At 39.9% G+C, this 18,847-nt stretch overlaps 1 protein-coding gene across 3 annotated transcripts in view; it reads right to left on the reverse strand.

The window, feature by feature from the left end:
* Window positions 1-18,847, reverse strand: part of DCAF5 (DDB1 and CUL4 associated factor 5) — a 106,929-nt gene that overhangs the window by 14,326 nt on the left and 73,756 nt on the right. For all 3 annotated transcript variants that reach the window (XM_060620138.3, XM_060620137.3, XM_060620139.3), the window contains exon 7: window positions 14,070-14,136. In XM_060620138.3, the coding sequence (XP_060476121.1) occupies window positions 14,070-14,136 (67 nt within the window). The remainder of the gene's footprint in view (window positions 1-14,069; window positions 14,137-18,847) is intronic.

Below are 18,847 nucleotides of genomic sequence, written 5' to 3' on the forward strand. Positions count from 1 at the left end.
AAGATCCTGACCTGAGCTGAAACCAAGAGTCAGATGCTTAACCGACTGAGCCACCCAGGCACGCCAGCAATTTTAATACAGATCTTCTCTCCTTCTTCCCACCCAAACTGATACCTAGGAAATCTGAAAAAGAGGAAATCCATAGAACCAAGAGACTGATGTAAAAACAGGTACAGGAAGAATTACGGCTGCCATGTGTTTAAGGTATCCAAGGCTGTGTACTCAAAATCAGAAAAATGAATGGGTTTCTGGGAGGTTCTCGATAGTCCTCCTGGTTTCCAGGTTTGAATGATTGAATATAGCTGATAGTATATAGTTAGATACAATGATTTTTAGAGAATAAATTTTTATCATTCCTGGAGATTTGTATAAATAAGATTTCTTCATTCTGAAATGGCTACGGTCAAGATGCTACTATCAGTAAAAACTTGGGGTCTCCCCTCTCCATTACCTAGCCAGACCATGCCCATCGATAGCAGGATCAAGTTGGCAGGAGTCAGGCAGGGAATATTTTTTTCTAAGAACTACATAATCTACACACTCTCCCTTCAGGATCATTTCTAAGACTGTGGTGACGGGACTGGTGAGGGTCAACCTCACCCCATGAGCTGAGTCAAGACCTAATCACTAATAATGGATACCAATGAAAAAGCACATACCCGGGAAGAGCCACCTTACTCATTTTTGAGCTGTCATTTGTTTATACACTTCTGTACAAACCAATGATCATTGTGCTGGGCCATCTGCTCTGTCTGGCCCAACCAAACATGTTGGCATCATTTTGTAGGTTTTTTTTTTGTTTTTTTTTTTTAAAGTCAAGGCCAAAGTTGCTATATCTCCATCTTTCCTTTGGTTCAGAAGGGATGCCAGGGAGGTGAAGAAGGCTATAAATAGGCTTTACCTATTTTACTGCAAGAGTTTAGAAAAGAAAAGGAGTGGGCCTCTCATAAGATTCCAGTATCAGTAACTGACTATCTTAGCAAGATTCCAAGAAACACAAGGGACTCAGAGAAAATACCTTACTTAGAACCCTGATAAAGACCTTTCTAAAATGCCAAGGCCAAGCGTCCCTCCAGAGAAGACAAGGCGCTAAGTGTATAGGCCCTCATTCCCCCTTCCTTACCTATGCTCCTCTTCCTACAACATTCAGCCAGAGATTTGTCCCCTTAGGACTTTCAAGGGTCAGGACAACATTCCCATTTCTTGCCAACTTCAGTTACTTCTGTTTGTCAATTTTATTTGTTTCAACAAAATCCTCTAAGAATGACTATGCTTTCAACTCAAAAGGTAAAAGCAACCTGGTCAAGATTTCTTGATGCTTTAGTCTAACAGCAATTTATCAATCACATTGGGAAGAGGTCTTCAGTGGCACTTGGGGCTATAGAACAGGACACTTAAGTATTTTGTAATGAAATAAATCCCAAATCAACCTGGATAAAATACCAGTATTAATTTTCTTGTCAGAGTTTTTGGATTTTTTCCCCCTTCTATTAATTAATGGGTAGGACAAACACTTTTGTGAGGATGGGAAGGAGAAACAATGGGTAACACTGAGATTAGGGAAGGTGAAGTGTGAAAGTGGTAGTGAGGAACCAGGAACAAAGACCAGATGACTGTAAGGGGCTGATGGAAGATAAGAAATTAAGATGTCAGGAGATAAATTTGCATTTCCAAGCAATAGAGTATTGACCCCCATGAACACAGTAAATATCTTTGATCTTCCAAGATTTATGCTGACATATCCAACATAGTAATAAGAGGATTGGACAGATAAGGACTCAACAGGGGCTCCTGGGTGGCTCAGTTGGTTAAGCTTCCGACTTCAGCTCAGGTCATAATCTCACGGTTCCTGGGTTTGAGCCCTGTGTCAGGCTCTGTGCTGACAGCTCAGAGCCTGGAGCCTGCTTCAGATTCTGTGTTTCCTTCTTTCTCTGCCCCTCCCCCACTTGCACTCTGTCTCTCAAAAATAAATAAAACGTTAAAAAAAAGGACTTAACAAATGGTTAAATTGAAACTAGTGGAGAATATTGTTTGCTTAAAAATTTTTTTTAGGTTTATTTATTTATTTTGAGAGAGAGCAAAAAAACACAGGCAGAGGAGGGGCAGAGAGAGAGAATCGGTTAAGCATCTGACTTCAGCTCAGGTCATGATCTCACGGTTCGTGAGTTTGAACCCTGCATGGGGCTCTGTGCTGACAGCTCAGAACCTGGATCCTGCTTTGAATCTGGTGTCTCCCCGTCTCTCCGCCCCTCCCCTGTTCACGCTGTCTCTATCCTCTCAAAAATAAATGCTTAAAAATTTTTTTTTAGGTTTTAATTATTTTATTTTTTTTTTTTTCAGTAATCTCTATACCCATCATGGGGCTTCAACTCATGATCCAGAGATCAAGAGTTGCATGCTCTTCTGACTGAACCAGCCAGGTTCCCCAGGAAAATATTGTGGGTTTTTTGTCTGTTTTTAGTTTTTTCTTAAAGTCTTTATTTATTTTGAGACGCAGAGACAGCACAAGTGGGGAGGGGCAAAGAGAGGGGGAGAAAATCCCAAGCAGGCTCTGCACTGACAGTGAGGCTTGAACTCACAAACTGTGAGATCATGACCTGAGCAGAAATCAAGAGTGGGACCCTCAACCAACTGAGCCACACAGGTGCCCTGAGAATACTGTTAAGAGTGGTATAAAAAACCCCCTCAATATTCAGGTAAAAATGACAGATTACAGTAAATGAAAAGCTTGTAGCATTTCATGTGATAACTTTATCTGGTAGGCTCTAGGTTGGAATATTAAACAAAATCCCGCAGAATGTACTGATAGGGCAAGACGATGAGCAAATACTTAAAGGAGTGGTACTATTTTGGGGGAGCGGGGGAGGAGAGAAGTTGAAAAATCAGGTAAGTGATCATTCAAATGATATAATGGAAATCAAATCTCTGGAATTACCTAGTCCTTTCCTAAGCAAGAAGACTTGGGCTTGGTGATAGTCACCAGAGAATCCAAAGGTTTCATTCAGTCCTCATCCTACGTATTCGACCTATCAGCAAGATCCAGCGTAGTTACCTCTCCTTTCTTCACTGCCTTCCTAGGATCACCGTCTCTTGGTTTTCCTGCTACTTCATTGGTCACTCCTTGTTGGTTTCCTTTTTGGCTTCTCTCGCTGACTTTTTTTTTTTTTAATGTTTATTTTTTTCACTGTTTATTTTTTTAATGTTCATTATTTATTTTTGAAAAAGAGAGACAGGGAGACAGAGCGTGAACGGGGAAGGGGCGGGGGGGGGGGGGGGGAGGAGACACAGAATCTGAAGCAGGCTCCAGGCTCTGAGCTGTCAGCGCAGGGCTCGAACCCACGAACCATGATATCAAGACCTGAGCTGAAGTCGGATGCTTAGCTGACTGAGCCACCCAGGCGCCCCATCCTCTCCCTGACTTAACACTTGAATGCCTTAGGGCTCGGCCTTTGCTCTCCTTCTTTTGACTAGGTATGCCCACCTGTTTGGTGATTTCTTCCAGTCTTATGGCTTTAAATACAACCTACATATGACCATAACTCAAATTTTTATCTCTAGTCCAGAACGTTCTCTCAAACTCTAGAATTTCATACCTCTATATCCAAACTGTTCAATATCTATCTCTACCTGGATGTTTAAGAGACATCTCAAATGCTACCTGCTTCCCCTCTTCCCCTGGCAAATCTATCAGGAAATCCTGATGCATTTCCCTTCAAAACCTCTATTACCTTGGCTCGAGCCACCATCACCAGTCACCTGTGTTATGTGAGACTCCTACTTGTCCTCACTCCTATCTTTGGCAGCCCCACTCCCACCATCTATCCTCAACTCAGCAGCTAGAGCGATGCCGTTAAAATAAGCTGGATTGTGTCACTCCTCTGCTCAGAATTCTCTAATGGCTCCCCCGTTTCACCCACAGTAACAGCCTATAGGGACACTCCCTGCGCCCCACTTACCTCTGTGACTTCAACCCCTACTATTCCCCCCTCCCTCACTCCGCTTCAACACATTGATTTCCTTGTTGTTTCTCAAACACATGAGGCACAGTTTCGCTTCAGAACTTTGCACTAGTTCTACCTAAAATACTCTTCCCCCAGATTTCTGCATGGCTAACTGCCTTACCACTTGGAAGTTTTGCTCAAACGGGATCTCCTCAAAGAGGTCTATACTGAACATCCTATCTAAAAAAAATTACATTTCCCTGCCCCCTCCATACCACTTCCTATCCTCCTTGTTCCACTCTATTTATTTTCCATAGCACTTCTAACTTTTTAGACATAATTTACTGTGTCTACTGTTTTTTTTTAAGTTTATTTATTTATTTAAGTAATCTCTACACTCAGTGTGGGGCTTAAACTTACCACGATCGCCAGATCAAGAGTTGCACGTTCCTCCGACTGAGCCAGGTGCCCCTACTGTGTCTACTGTTTATGGTTTGCTTCTCTTGGTAGAGTATAAGCTCCATGATGGCAGGGATCTTTTGTTCCTTTGCTGTATATCCCAACACTTTAGAACACTGCCCGTGTAGAGTAGGTTGTCAATAAACATTTGTCAAATGAATGAAAAGATGTGCCTGTGGAATATAAATATACTGGACAAGACCTAATCTTTGTTAGTGGGCTCCATCACCCAATGTGTGGATTGTCAAGTGTTTCTCCATCTTCCCTTTGTCGGTGTTGGAGGTTTCTTTTACAGCAGTTGTACGATAGTAAGAATGGGGAAATAAAGGGGCTAACTCCTCCTTATGCTTCACAATCCTCTGAAATGCTAATTCCATGAAAACTTTACTGATCCTCCACATCTCTTCAAGACTCCCTTAATGACCTTTTCTATGGGCTTTGGAACCCACTTTTAAATTAAGTGTGTTCACACACACACCCTTTTCTCATCTTTCTCAGACTGGAAGTTCTTTGCAGCCAAGAAAGTATTTATTCTTTCAATCACCTGTAGTGCTTTGCATAATGTCTTATGTTCGGATAATTAGGAAGTGAACAAATTGAAGTAAATCCCCTCATCATCTTCTCTGGAACAAGCCTTGGAGGGGGAAGCTAAAGCTATTATTACCAAAATAATAATTTTGGGGAGTATCTGTTGAGGCAATTAATCTATTTCATTCCTGACACCACTAGTAGAATTAAGATGTTACTGCTCTGAGGGGCAAGGGACTACTTCTTTCCGTGCTATAGCTAAAAGGGTTGTTCAAATAACCTCAGTAATTCCAAAAGGCCTGAGTGAACACTCCCTGAGTCCCTAAGTTTCAAACAAACCATAAGAAGTACAATCAGGGTCCTGACAATACAGAGAGCAGTGGCTGCCTCGTGGGGAGGCACCTAACCACCTAGGAGTTTAAAAACAGCCAGACGAGGACAGCCAGTGCTGTCAGAAAAGCTCCAAGAACCCCACAGACTGCAGCGCTTAACTGCTCAAAAAGTCAGTTTATACTAGTTCCTCTTTCATCGTCTGTACTTCCCATGCGTTTGCAACCAACTACTCGTGACCAATTAAAACAGTTGTCTTCCAGCTACAAGGGAGGAAGAAGCAGATGCCCAGGCCTAACCCACTGAGAGTGAACGCATGTCTAGAAAAAGGAGGAGAGACAGAGCACGCACACATGTGCAGGGCCTGTGAAAATGCACGTACAGCTGTTTCCAGCCTACATCCTTGGCCTGCTGGCCGTGGGGGTGGCTGCAGCAACTGGGCAGTGAAACTGCATGTTTTTCCCCTCTATTCAGGGAAAAATCTGTCATAGAACTTTCCCCCTCTTTAACTACTGATGAATCAAGAGCAACCCTCATGCAAGAACAACTCAAATGGCCATTCACAAGGGCACCAGAGGAAGGCAATGTCTTGGATTCTAAGGAGTTTCTCAGAGAAAAGTTAAAAGGGAGAAAGCTTTCTTCACGAGAAATATCATTATAGAGTAGCTATTGAATAACCCTCAACAATATCCCTAAGAAGGTAGATATTATTACTACGGTTGTACTGTTTATATTGCTAATATTCTTCCTTTACAGATGAAGAAGTAAGTTTGGCACGGTTAAACAATTTTTCCGAAGGCTAATCCAGAAGACAAATGGATCAGGTGTTCAAACACAGGCCTACCAACTCTATTACATTATGCTTCTTTCCATAAATAGTAAGGTCTTAGCATAGAGGCATATCTCAAGGGAAGCAACTCTATCTGTGAAAACCCTAAAGATCTTTACAACAAGAATTAGGGGAAAGGGAAGGAGAAAGTAATATGAAGATTTTCCAGAGACACCCACCTCCACCACATGTTGCCAAACTTCATTACTTCCATACCTAAGTTACTAGGGAGCTAGTATCTTAATATACATAGCAGTAACAATGTCTTACATTTGAAACGCATAGTTTTCGGAAAGCTCCCAAAACTGTTAAATCATTTCATGGGAGGAGAAGCATTTTTACAGAAGAAACTAACGCTCAGACAATTGCTGTAAGGTAACTCAATCAGCCAGTTAGTGGCAGCACTGGACTTGAATCCAGGTATGATTTTAAGCCTAATGCTTTTTCCAATACACCACACTGGCTCTATACATAACTGTTGGTCTGTTTATTTTAGCTTCAGAATGACCACGTAAAAAAGATGCTCTTCCTATGTACTTCAGAAGAGCAAAACATTCTGATGGGGCTGTTCTTTGCCACAGCAAAATTCCCAGTTCTACTCATTCCTCTAATTTTTAGAGAGATTTCTAGAAAATGAGTTATTTTTTTAATATGAAATTGTCAAATTGGTTTCCATACAATACCCAGTGCTCATCCCAAAAGGTGCCCTCCTCAATGCCCATCACCCACCCTACCCTCCCTCCCACCCCCCATCAACCCTCAGTTTGTTCTCAGTGAAAATGAGTTATTTGATATCAAGTAAAAAACAGCCTACTCTTGCCAGGTAGCTAGTTTTATGGTGGTATTAGGTCTTATATCTCAAAATGATTTCCTCAGCCTACTGGGAAGCCCTAAGCAGATTACTTAGCCAGTTTGTTAAATCAGTACCATTTATATAATAAATACATTTCAGCTCTTTGGAGTTTGGAACTGGAGTTCCCCCAGTGATTTTCAGTCTTTGTGAACAGGAGAGTGGAGAAGAAAAGGATGCCCTTGCTTTTGGCTCACACTCAGGACTTCTCTCCACTAGTTCTCTCAGCATTTGGTATGCCCTGCAAAGCATACAGTAGGCATGCGTTAAGTGCTGATGGCTTGTCTTATTAAGGCATATAAGCAAGAGAGTTTCCCCATATTAGCCTGCCTTAGTATCTTCTGTTCAAGTGGCAGGCAGGCATGCATAGAGTGAGTGAGCTCGGCCTCATCCATATTTTGTTTAAATCAAAGAGGCCATAGATTAAAGTAGGAATTTCCCCTCAGACTTTTTGTCATCTGACCATTCAAAGCTAGAACCCAAAGGCTGCATCTACCTCATATACTATGCTTGGCTTGCCGAACACTGCTGAATGTTTTTAAAGTTACAAATTCATTGCTAACATTTAAATAGAGAGGTTACATATAAAAATGAGGGGTTCTAAATATCCCTGAAGCCAGGTTTAAGAGTAGGGCTCAAAACAGGAGGAGTTGAGAGCCTGTATAAAGAGGCAGTTATACCATTATGCTCCCCTCTGAGCACACATGGCCAGGAAACTGCCCATTCCCCACACAGGCAGAGACCTCAGAGACCTCGGGGTGGGATTAAATACAAATCTGTGTATAGATCTGTGAGAGCCATAGCTCTATTCTCCTATTTGGCTCTTAGAATCATGGCTTAACTACCAAGCAAATACCACTAGCTCAAAGATTCCCATTCGGGGAAAGTAGCTGATTTCAAGAGCAGAAAGTCAATAGAGAATGTCCAATATTGAAAATTCAAAGATATCAGGAGTTACAGGAAAAGAAAGGAACTGTTGTGTTTAAAAAAAAAAGAAAAAAGTTTTGTAATATTATTTGACTTAAAAATATATACCTGTATTATTTTGATTAAAAAGAAGTACTTACTTATAAAAATAGTGAAAGTTATGAAGAAAGAATAAAAAGAATAGAAAGGAAAAGGAAAGATATATGAACAAGGGAAAAGAAAAGAATGTGGGTGGGTTGTCAGAAGAGTGGCAGGAAGGCTGCATTCACTAAATGAGCCAAGGTTCACAAAAAATAATGCAAAAAGGTGCTTACACACAAAGCAAGACAATGATCAAAGGGGCAGACTTATTGTGATAGACTAATGTTGAAGGGCAATACAGAGAAAACAAACCCCTCCGTTACCAGTTAGCGAATCCAACAAGAAAGGTAATCATAACGTCCTATTCTTCACTTGTGTACAAAGAAACCCAAGCATCAAGTAAAGGATGGGAATCCAGAGCCAACCACAGCCCATGTGGAAACCACAGAGTTCCTAGCCAACTCTAAGTATGAGCAGATCACGGGTTCTGGGGCCTCCAAAAACAGCTTGAGTGATGCCGAGTGTATTTCCTGAAACACCCGGTAGCACACTAAATATCAAGGAGCCAAGATTTTCCCTGGTCAGACTTCATCTGTTGAGCTTATTCAGTGAACCCTTAAACAGAGGTAGAACAAATCCAGAGGAGAGAAATCAGTATAGCAAAGAAAACAAACATCATCTCTTTGAAGAACTGCTAAACTAAACATGGGGGGTGCTATCTCTGGAGAAGATCTAGAAGAGCACATGAGTGCTACCTTCAAATGAGTAAAAAGCTATGAAGAGGAAGAAGGGCCATTCTCATTAAGCCAGCACTCAAGAAAGTACCAGGAAACAGAGTAAGACTTATGGAAGAACTTTCTAGTCACTGGCATTACCCTGGGGGAACAAGCACTTTATCATGATGGATATCCTGGCAGAGGTTTTAAGTTATTCCTCAATAAAAGTGTACTTAAATATATGTAAGTTATAACTCAAGAAAAAATGATTGTGGGGTTGGGTATGTGAACAGAAAATTTTATAGACCACTGATCTGGCCAAATATCCATGCAGTGTTCATGGGATGAATGCTGGGATCTCATGTTTTCATCTTTATTTAGTTGAGAAAATTATATTTCTATTGTGATTTATTCTTTGATTCATAAGTATTTATTAATTTTTCTTTTTTTCTTGAGGAATTAAAAAAATATCTAGAAAATAGCTCAAAAAGTGGAGATTCATAAAGTTGAACACCCTTTATAACCAACATCCAGGTCAAAACTTGGAATATTTTCTGGCCATTTTCATGCCCCATGTGCCTCATTCCAATTACAACCCTTTCCCACCCCCTTAATCAACTATTATCCTGATTGCTATATTAATCACCTCTCTGCATTGTTAATAATTTTATTCATCCAAGTGTGCATTTCTAAAACTTCAGTTTTGCCTGGTTTTTGTTTTATTTAATGTCTTTTACATTTCTTAAACAATAGGTTTCCTCCTGTCCATCCGCTCTTTTTCTCATTAGAATGTATTTATTGGAGAAAACAGGCCATTTGACCTATCATTTCTGACAGTCTGGGTTTTGTGGATGGTATCCTCACACCATAGCACAATTTGCTCCTCTGTCCTCTGTGCTTCCTGCAAACTGAAAGCTGGATCCTGAAGTTTTATTCAGAGTTGTTTTATTTGGCAAGCCTATTAGTAGTATTGTACTCTTTTATCAGGAGGCACACAATGTCTAATTGCTTTTCTTTTTATGATGTTGGCACCTGTCAACGCTCAGTATATAGATGCATTAATTCATTGAAGCCTGTAAGTGATTACATTAAAATTCTATAATTTCTTTGCAAACATGTCTTTATTAAACCTACATTTTTGGTAGATATTTTCCCTGGATATAGAATTCTGGGTTGGCAGATTTTAATTCTCTAAGCACTTTAGAGATGTCATTCTATTATATTATGACTTCCATAATTTGGCCATCACTCTTATTGTTGCTCATTTATAAGTGATTTGTACATTTTCTTAGGCTGCTTTTGGTTTCTCATTATCTTTTGTTTTCCAGAGTTTGACTTATGATGTGCCTAAGTGTGCTGTATTTATCCTGTTTGTGATTACTGAGTTTCTTGAATCTGAAAATTAGTATATTTCATTTGTTTGGGGAAATTATTTTAGCTATTACCTCTTCATATATTGTTTCTGCTTCATTTTCTCTCTTATACTTCTGGGACTTCAATTTCATATATGCTAGATCATCTGTGTTCCACTTGTCTCTTACACTGTTCTGCTCTTTCCATTCTCTGTTCTCATTGACCTTTGATATTTTTTATTGACCTGCCTTCTATTCACAAGCCTGTCCACTGTAGGTTAAATCCACCGAATGCATTCTTAGTTTTAGATACAGTTTTCAGTTTTAGAATGTCTACATAATTGTTTTCTAAATAGATTCCAATTCTCCATTGAGATTCTCCATGTTTCTTCTATTTTCTTTATCACATTTATAATATTTAAGGTCTTTATCTGTTAGCTTCAATATATGGATAATTTTGTGGGTTGGCTCCTACTGATTATTTTTTCCCTCTTTATTAGTGGCCACATTTTTATGCCTCATAATTTTTTATTGTATGCTGGACACTGAGTGTGTGTGTGTGTGTGTATGGTGGGGGGAGGGAGAGACAACCATAGAGACTGCTATGGACTGAAATGTCTCCCCCAGATACAAATGTTGAAGCCCTAATTCCCAATGTGACTGTATTTGGATATAAGGCTTTTAAGGAAGTAATTAAAGTTACATGGAGTCATAAGGGTAGGACTCTACTCCAATAGGACTGGTGTCCTCATAAAAAGGAGGGACACCAGTAATGTGTGTGCACAGAGAAAAGGCCATGTGAGAACACAGTGAGAAGGTGGTCATTTGCAAGCCAAGAAGAGAAGCCTCAGGAGAAATCAAACTTGCCAGCATCTTGACCTTGGACTTCTAACCTCCAGAACTGTGAGAGAAAATACATTTCTGCTCTTAAAGTCACCCATTTTGTGCGATTTTGTTATAGCAGTCCAAGAAGACTAACAGACTAAAGCTGATTTCCTCCATACCCATTCCACTCTATAGAAAATAAGGTAAGGAGCTGATCATCCTCAATCTAATCAAGAGGAACTAGGTCAGGGCTTGGTTGCTTTTTTAGTAGGAATAAGTCTACTTCTGGTTTCAGAGGTCTCAAAGGCAAGACCTGGAGGGTATATGTGGCAGGTGCCTTCCTCTAACTGGAGTCTGTGTCCTAAGCACCAGAAGATTGCACGATCTCATTCAGCCTTTCTGGTCCAGCCTCATTCTCAAGTGTAAGCCTCCTGGGCTTTTAATGGGGAGTCTGACAAGTCTCTGTTGTCCGCTGTTCTGAATGTTCTGTCCTTTGGAAATTTTAAGCTTAGCTCTTTATCCTCCTTTCCTGTGCAGGTTCACAATCTGGCAAATGCCCAGTGGAGCAGGCCCCTCCCACTAGGGAGCCTTTGCCTCCAAAACGCTGTGTTAAGGTGGGAACTGAATTTTGCCTCTCCAGCCCAGCCCCCTAGCTCCCAGGACAACCCCAGCACTCAGCAAAAGTCCTACGGGGAAGAATGGCCATGGGTTTGAGGCACTCCTAGATTGTACTCTGTCATATCAACCCATGTGGTCATTGCAAATTCTGATTTCTTCTGACCCCCAGCAGCCTGCCTGAGGCAGCCCAATCTGCAGCCTCCGCCCAGATGCGCCTAGGAAAGACAAAGGTCAGCACTTTCTGCTCGGCTAGGAAGGGCTCTTCCTTCTCCAGAATTTGAGTTCTTCTAGCACGCTTTGTTGCCGCAGCTCTCTGACACCTTTATGGCAGGAGCTACCTACTGCTTCCTCTGCTGGATCTAGTCCTACGAATCCTTTTTTAAAAACAAATGTTTGTTCATTCTTAAGAGAGAGAAAGAGAGTGTGCGTGCATGTGCGAGCAGGGGAGGGGCAGGGAGGTTGGGGGTACAGATGATCCGAAGTGGGCTCTGACAGCATTGAGCCTGATGCAGGGCTCCAACTCACGAAATGAGAGATCATGACCTGAGCCGAAGTTGGACGCTTACCCGACTGAGCCACCCAGGTGCCCCGTTAGTCCTTTTTTAATAGAAAATTTACATTATTCTTTTTTCCTCCTTGAAATAATATTGCCACATTACCTACACCCCCCCCCCCCAATTTCAGCCTAATATATTTTTGCAACTTGGAGGTTTATATACCTCACAGCAATGCACAATGTTCTAGGGTTCAAATGGTCAGAAATTTATGGAGTAAATTTCTGAAAGGTTTTCTGGGTGTTTTGTTTTGTTTTCTAAAGTAGAAGGGAAAGGGGGAAGTGGGGAAGGAGAATGGGTACTTTCTTAGGAATACTGATTTTATGAAAGAATACACATGGAATTTGAGAATTTAGAACTGAATTCCTTTAAAGCAGCTGTGCCTATAAAAATACTTGGAAAGTCTAGGTATCCATATCCTGGTTTTAATATTGGAATCCTAAATCAGCTATCAGGTCCCTGCCAACTCCAAGACTGCATAGGTATCTATACTTAAAAAGTCAGCCTGGGGTGCCTGGGTGGCTTGGTCAGTTGAGTGTCCGACTCTTGATTTTGGATCAAGTCATGATCCCAGAGCCGTGGGATTGAGCCCTATGTCAGACTCCACGCCAAGTGAAAGCCTGCTTAGGATTCTCTCTTGCTCCTTCTGCCTCTCCCCTACTCGTGTGTGCTCACACACTCTCTCTCTCTCTCTCTCCCTCTAAAAAAACAAAAGTCAGCCTAATTGTGGCCCATACCCTAAATCAGTACAAAAATTAGCTAGGAGAGGAAAAAAACCTAGACTACCATTGCTAAATCTTCTCTGTTCTCTCTTTATACAAACATGAAAAAGATTCCAGAGAACAGTACCACAGGAAGGGGGTTGTCCACTTTCTATTTTAAAAGTCACATTGACTTAATAATTAAGAGCTTTTTTAGATCAGGTAAAAGATAAAATTAAGCCCAAAGACTACTTCCCAGCTAATCAATCTAGAAGATTAGGGGGGTAGGAGACCTACTACAGAACTACCTCTAGAGCTAGAATACCGCTTTGGTTCAGATAGACTGCTGCTGTCCCATCTGGTCGTGCTTCACAGGTAAGCTGCTTCCCTCATGCTTTCCAAATTCCAGAAGGGAAAAAAGGCCTTTTGCAACTTGTTTAGTAACCAGACCACAGTAATAGGATAGTTACATCAAAAGTAGGCTTCAACAAGTTTTGAAAGGCAGATATTTGGTAACAATATTGTTAATTTGGTAATGGGCAAGCCAACAACTTCCCTAAACTCTGAGCACTAGACAAATTTTATGTACTACACTTGGCTTAGTCTCCTATTACTTTCCTAATGGCCATTTTCCAGTTTGATGCCATGTATCACTGGAGCAGATGGCTATATTGAGCTGTCCTTGAGAATAAAAAATAGACATTTTCCTACCAGTAGGAAGCAACCAGTATAAGACTCAACTGAGCCGAGGACACTATTATCAAGAATGAAGAACAATCCATGCTGTTTGAAAGCATAGATGGCTTAGATCCAAATTTATGGAAAGCTGCAGGTGTTTTTCAGAATACATCTAGAGAAAATGCAGAAATATTTCTTCCTAATTTCTTCGATATCTGGGGTCAGCCAAATCCAGGGAGTGAGCCTATCCATCAACAAAGAAAGTTTCCCTTTACTTGACATCACCAGGGAGGCCAAAGGAAAGGAAGAGGCCCTAACAACTCTTTGTACATAACAAACAGGAATGTGCAGATGGATAATAAAGAAAAAGCATGTAAAAGCAAGATAAAAATATTACAGGTGTGAAAATGGACATAATGGAAATCTATGAAGTCTAAAGAAAAGTTCTTAGGAGGAAAAAAATCTGAGCATCACTATGTCAGTAAGGATCTGTATGAAGGTTAGAGTGAAATCTGGCTTCTAATTTTTATGCTCGTTTCCTTTGGTTGCTTTTCTGATAAGCTTATTCCTTAAGAGAGAAATATCATCCTCTATTGCTACAGATCAGTCCTTTCAGGGTACAGCATGCCAAAGGTCAGTAGAGCCAACATTAAGTAGGTTCATACTAAGGATATACTCACCTGCTTCTGGATCTGCAGGAATTCTCCACATATACAGGTTAAAGTCATCAGAGCCTGAAAGGATATACTGTTGGGATAAAAAAAATATATATATATTATTTATATATTGATATACATCTATCTACCTATGTGTACAAAGATTCTTTTTACTTTTTACTTTATTTTTTAAGTTTATTTATTTATTTTGAGAGAGAGAGGATAGGAGCTGGGGAGATGCAGAGAGAGAGAGGAAGAGAGAGAATCCCAAGCAGGCTCCGTGATAATGTGGGGCTCGGTATCACAAACCATGAGATTATGACCTGAACTGAGATCAAGAGTTGGATGCTCAACCGACTGAACCACCCAGGTGCCCAAGTGAGATTTTTTTAAATAAATAAGACAAATGGGCATATATTCATAAGGCATCATGCAACAAATACCTTCTTTAAAGTGTTTGCCAATAAGGGGCACCTGGGTGGCTCAGCCAGTTAAGCATCCAACTTCGGCTCAGGTCATGAACTTGCTGTTCATAGGTTCGTGCCCTGCGTCAGGTCAGCTGTGCTGACAGCTCAGAGCCTGGAGCCTGCTTCAGATTCTGTGTCTCCCTCTCTGTTCCTCCCCTGCTCGTTAGCTCTCTTTCTCAAAGATAAATAAAGATTTAAAAAAAAGTATTTGCCAATTAAAAGACTCATTGGATAAAATTCAGCCACAACCAAACAACCTAATTGAAAAATGGGCAAAGGACTGGAACAGACATTTCTTCAAAGAAAACATATAAATGCCTAAGAAGCACATGAAAAGATGCTCAGCATCACTAATCATTAGGGAAATGAAAAGCAAAACCACAGTGAGATACCACTTCACAGTCATTGGGATGGCTATTACCAAAACCCCCCAGAAAACAAATGTTGGGCAAGGATGTGGTGAAATTGAAAACCTACGCACTGCTAGTGGGAATAAATGGTGCAGCCACTATGGAACACCATATGGAGGTTCCTCAAAAAGTTAATCATAGAACTGCCATATGACTTAGCAGTTCCACTCCTAGGTATATATCAAAGAACTGAAAGCAGGAACTTGAGCTATCTGTACACCAATGTTCACAGAAGAATGTTTATGATAGTCAAAATGTGGAAAAGATCTAAATGTCCATCAATGGATGAATGGATGAATAAAATGTGGTATATACATTCAACGGACTATTATTCAGCCTTGAAAAGAAAATCCTGACACATGCTACAACACGGATGAATCTTGAAGGCATTATGCTAAGTAAAATAAGCCAGATACAAAAAGACAAATATTGTATAGTTCAACTTATGAGGTACCTAGAGTAGTCAAAGTCATAGAGACAGAATGTAGAATGGTAGTTGCCAAGGAATTGGGGGGGAAGGGAGGAATGGGGAGCTACTGTTAAACGGGTATGGAGTTTCAGTTTGGAATGAACAAGTTCTAGAAATGGACAGTGGTGATGGCTACACACCAATGTGAATGTAGTTAATGCCACAGAATTGCACACTTAAAAATGATTACAATGGAAAGTTTTATGTTATGTGCATATGTATGTGTGTGTGTGTGTGTATGTATGTATATGTGTATATATATATATATATATATATATATATATATATTTAAAATTTTTATTATGAAGCATAGTTGACATACAATGTTATATTAGTTTCAGGTGTACAACATAGTGACTTGACAATTCTACACATTACTCAGTGCTCACCATGATAAGTGTAGTTACCATCTGTCAGCATATGCCATCAAAATATTATTGACTATATTCCCCATGCCATACTTTTCATCTCCATGACTGAACTTATTTTTTTTAATTATTTTTTTCATGTTTATTTATTTTTGAGAGATACAAAGACAGAGTGTGTGTGGGGGGTGGGGGAAGGACAGAGAGAAAGGGAGAGAGAATCTGGAGCAGACAGGCTCTGAGCAAGCTGTCAGCACAGAGCCTGACATGGGGCTTGAACCCACAAACTGCGAGATCATGACCTGAGCTGAAGTCGGATGCCTAACCTGATGCCTGAGCCACCCAGGCACCCTTTAACTTATTTTAAAACTGGAAGTTTGTGCCTCTCCCTGGAAACCACCAGTTTGTTTTCTGTATTTATGGGTCTGTTTCTGGTTTTTATTTTTGTTTTTATATTACACATATAAGTGAAATCATATGGTATTTGCCTCTGACTTATTTCACTTAACATAATACCCTTTAAGACTATCCACATTGTTGCAAGTGGCAAGATCTCATTCTTTTTTATGACTAATATTCCATTACACACACACACACACACACACACACACACACTTTCTTAATCTATTCATCTATCAATGTATACTTGGGTTGCTTCCGTAGCTTGGCTATTGTAAATATTGCTGCAATAAACATAGGGGTGCATATATCTTTTCATTTTCCTTGAGCAAACACTAAGTAGTGGAATTACTGTATCATATGGTAATTCTATTTTTAATTTTTCAAAGAGCCTCCATATAATTTCCATAGTGATTGCTATGTTATATGTATTTTTATCAGAATTAAAAAAAAAAAAAAAAAAAACCTTTTAATACAGAAAAAAAATTAGGAGCTTCCCAGAGATCTTTTTTTTGCAATGGTAAGCATCCTAAACTTCCCTGCTGTCAACTGACATCTTTGAACAGGAAGCCATTGCCAACCCAGCCATGAATTAGTGCCAGGGGCATAAGCAATCCCCTTTTATGTGGCAGCTCCAAATTACTTCATCTCAGATAGGACACTGAACCAGATTGATTCTAATTAGGACTTATAAAAGCATTGTCTAACATTGCCTAACAGCAACAAGTCAGCAAATCTGACTGCTCATTTACTTGCAAAGATGAACAAAAGTATATTACTTTAAGTTGAAGTCAGCATTACTTCTTGCCTTTTGGTCTCATCTCCTTATCTCCCCAGAAAAAGAAAGGCCTATAGTTTTCTAAAGAAAACTTCTTACTTAAAAATGACAGTGTGAACAATTCCAAAAACTGTTAAGTTCAACATACACACAACCTCATGCCTAATGTAAATACTTTACAATAATTAAAAATCAATTCAGCAGTCTTCAAAATACTTGTAGGAATAGGAGAAAGGAGGCAAAGAAAGGCATGTTTAAAGATAAAGCAAATGCTACCCACAGGGGCTAGGTCATGTAGCCCAGGGCACAGTGGAAAAAGAAATGGGTCCAGTTTCCTCATCTGGTTGCTCTCTGTTATTGTCTGAATGTTAGTGTTCCCCCACCAAATTCACATGTTGAAATCCTAATGCCCAATGTAATGGTATCAGGAGGTGGGGCCTTTGGGAAGTGATTAGATCATGAGGGTAGACCCTTCATGAACAGAATTAGCACTCTTAATAGAGACCCAACATATGTCCCAAGCTGCCTTCCACTATGTGAGGACACACAGAGAAGTCCACAGTCTGCAACCCAGAAGAGGGCCTTCACCAGAACCCTTGCTGGTCTTGGACCCTGATCTTGGACTTTGAGCTTCCAGAACTGTGAGAAAGAAATTCCTGTCTTTTATAAGCCACCCAGTCTGTGCTGTTTTCTTATAGCAGCCATAACAGACTAAGACACTCTCTGAAGCTCATTTAATTCTAAGATTCTATTATTACTCTGGAAGGAATGGTAGAAATCAGATCAGAGCTAAAAGTCCCTAAGCTGCTGGCTCATGGTTACTTGACAAGTCATTACGGAAATATGCTCAAGACAAGGACACTCAAAGACTAATCTTATAAGACTTCAATTAAAAAGTTTCCTTAACATCATCAAAAAACAACTTGATTTTTAAAAATGGGCAAAGGACTTGAATAGACATTTCTCCAAAAGAAAAAATATATATAATGGTCATATACAAATGGCCAATAAACACATGAAAAGATACTCAACATAACTAATCATTAGGGAAAATGCATATTGAAACCAAATAAGATACTGCCTTACACTCATTAGGATAGCTAATATAAAAAAAAAAAAAATAGCTAAGCAAAATTAGTCAGAGAAAGACAAATATCATATGACTTCACTCATATGAGGACTTTAAGACACAGAACAGATGAGCATAAGGGAAGGGAAGCAAAAATAATATAAAAACAGGGAGGAGGACAAAACATAAGAGACTCTTAAATATGGAGAACAAACTGTGGGTTACTGGAGTGGTTGTGGGAGGGGGAATGGGCTAAACGGGTAGGGGGCATTATAGGGAATCTACTCCTGAAATCATTGTTGCACTATATGCTAACTAATTTGGATGTAAATTAAAAAAATAAAATAAAATAAAAACAGCAAGTAGTTCCTCAAAAAATTCAAACACGATTAAAATTACTACACGATCCAGCAATTCCACTTCTGGGAAAATATCCAAAGAATTCAAAAAAGGATCTCTAAGAGATATTTGTACACCTGTGTTCACAGCAGCATTATCACATTAGCCAAGAGGTGGAAGCAACCCAAGTGTCCATCAATGTATAAAAAATGTGGTTAATACATACAATGGAACATTATTCAATCTCAAAAAGGAAGGAAATTCTGACTTGTGCTGTAACATGGATGAATCTTGAACTTGCTAAGTGAAATTAGCCAATCACAAAAACATAAATACTGTATGATTCCACTTATGAGGTGCCCAGGGTAGTCGGATTCATTGAGACAGAAAGTAGAATGGTAGTTTCCAAGGACTGGAGGGAAGGAGGAGTGGGGAGCTGCTGTTAAATGGGTATGGAATTTCAGTTTGGGAAGATAAAAAACTTCTGGAGATGGATGGTGGAGATG

This window comes from Panthera onca, chromosome B3 (assembly GCF_046562875.1).
Source record: "Panthera onca isolate mPanOnc1 chromosome B3, mPanOnc1 haplotype 2, whole genome shotgun sequence".
NCBI classification, from domain to species: domain Eukaryota; kingdom Metazoa; phylum Chordata; class Mammalia; order Carnivora; family Felidae; genus Panthera; species Panthera onca.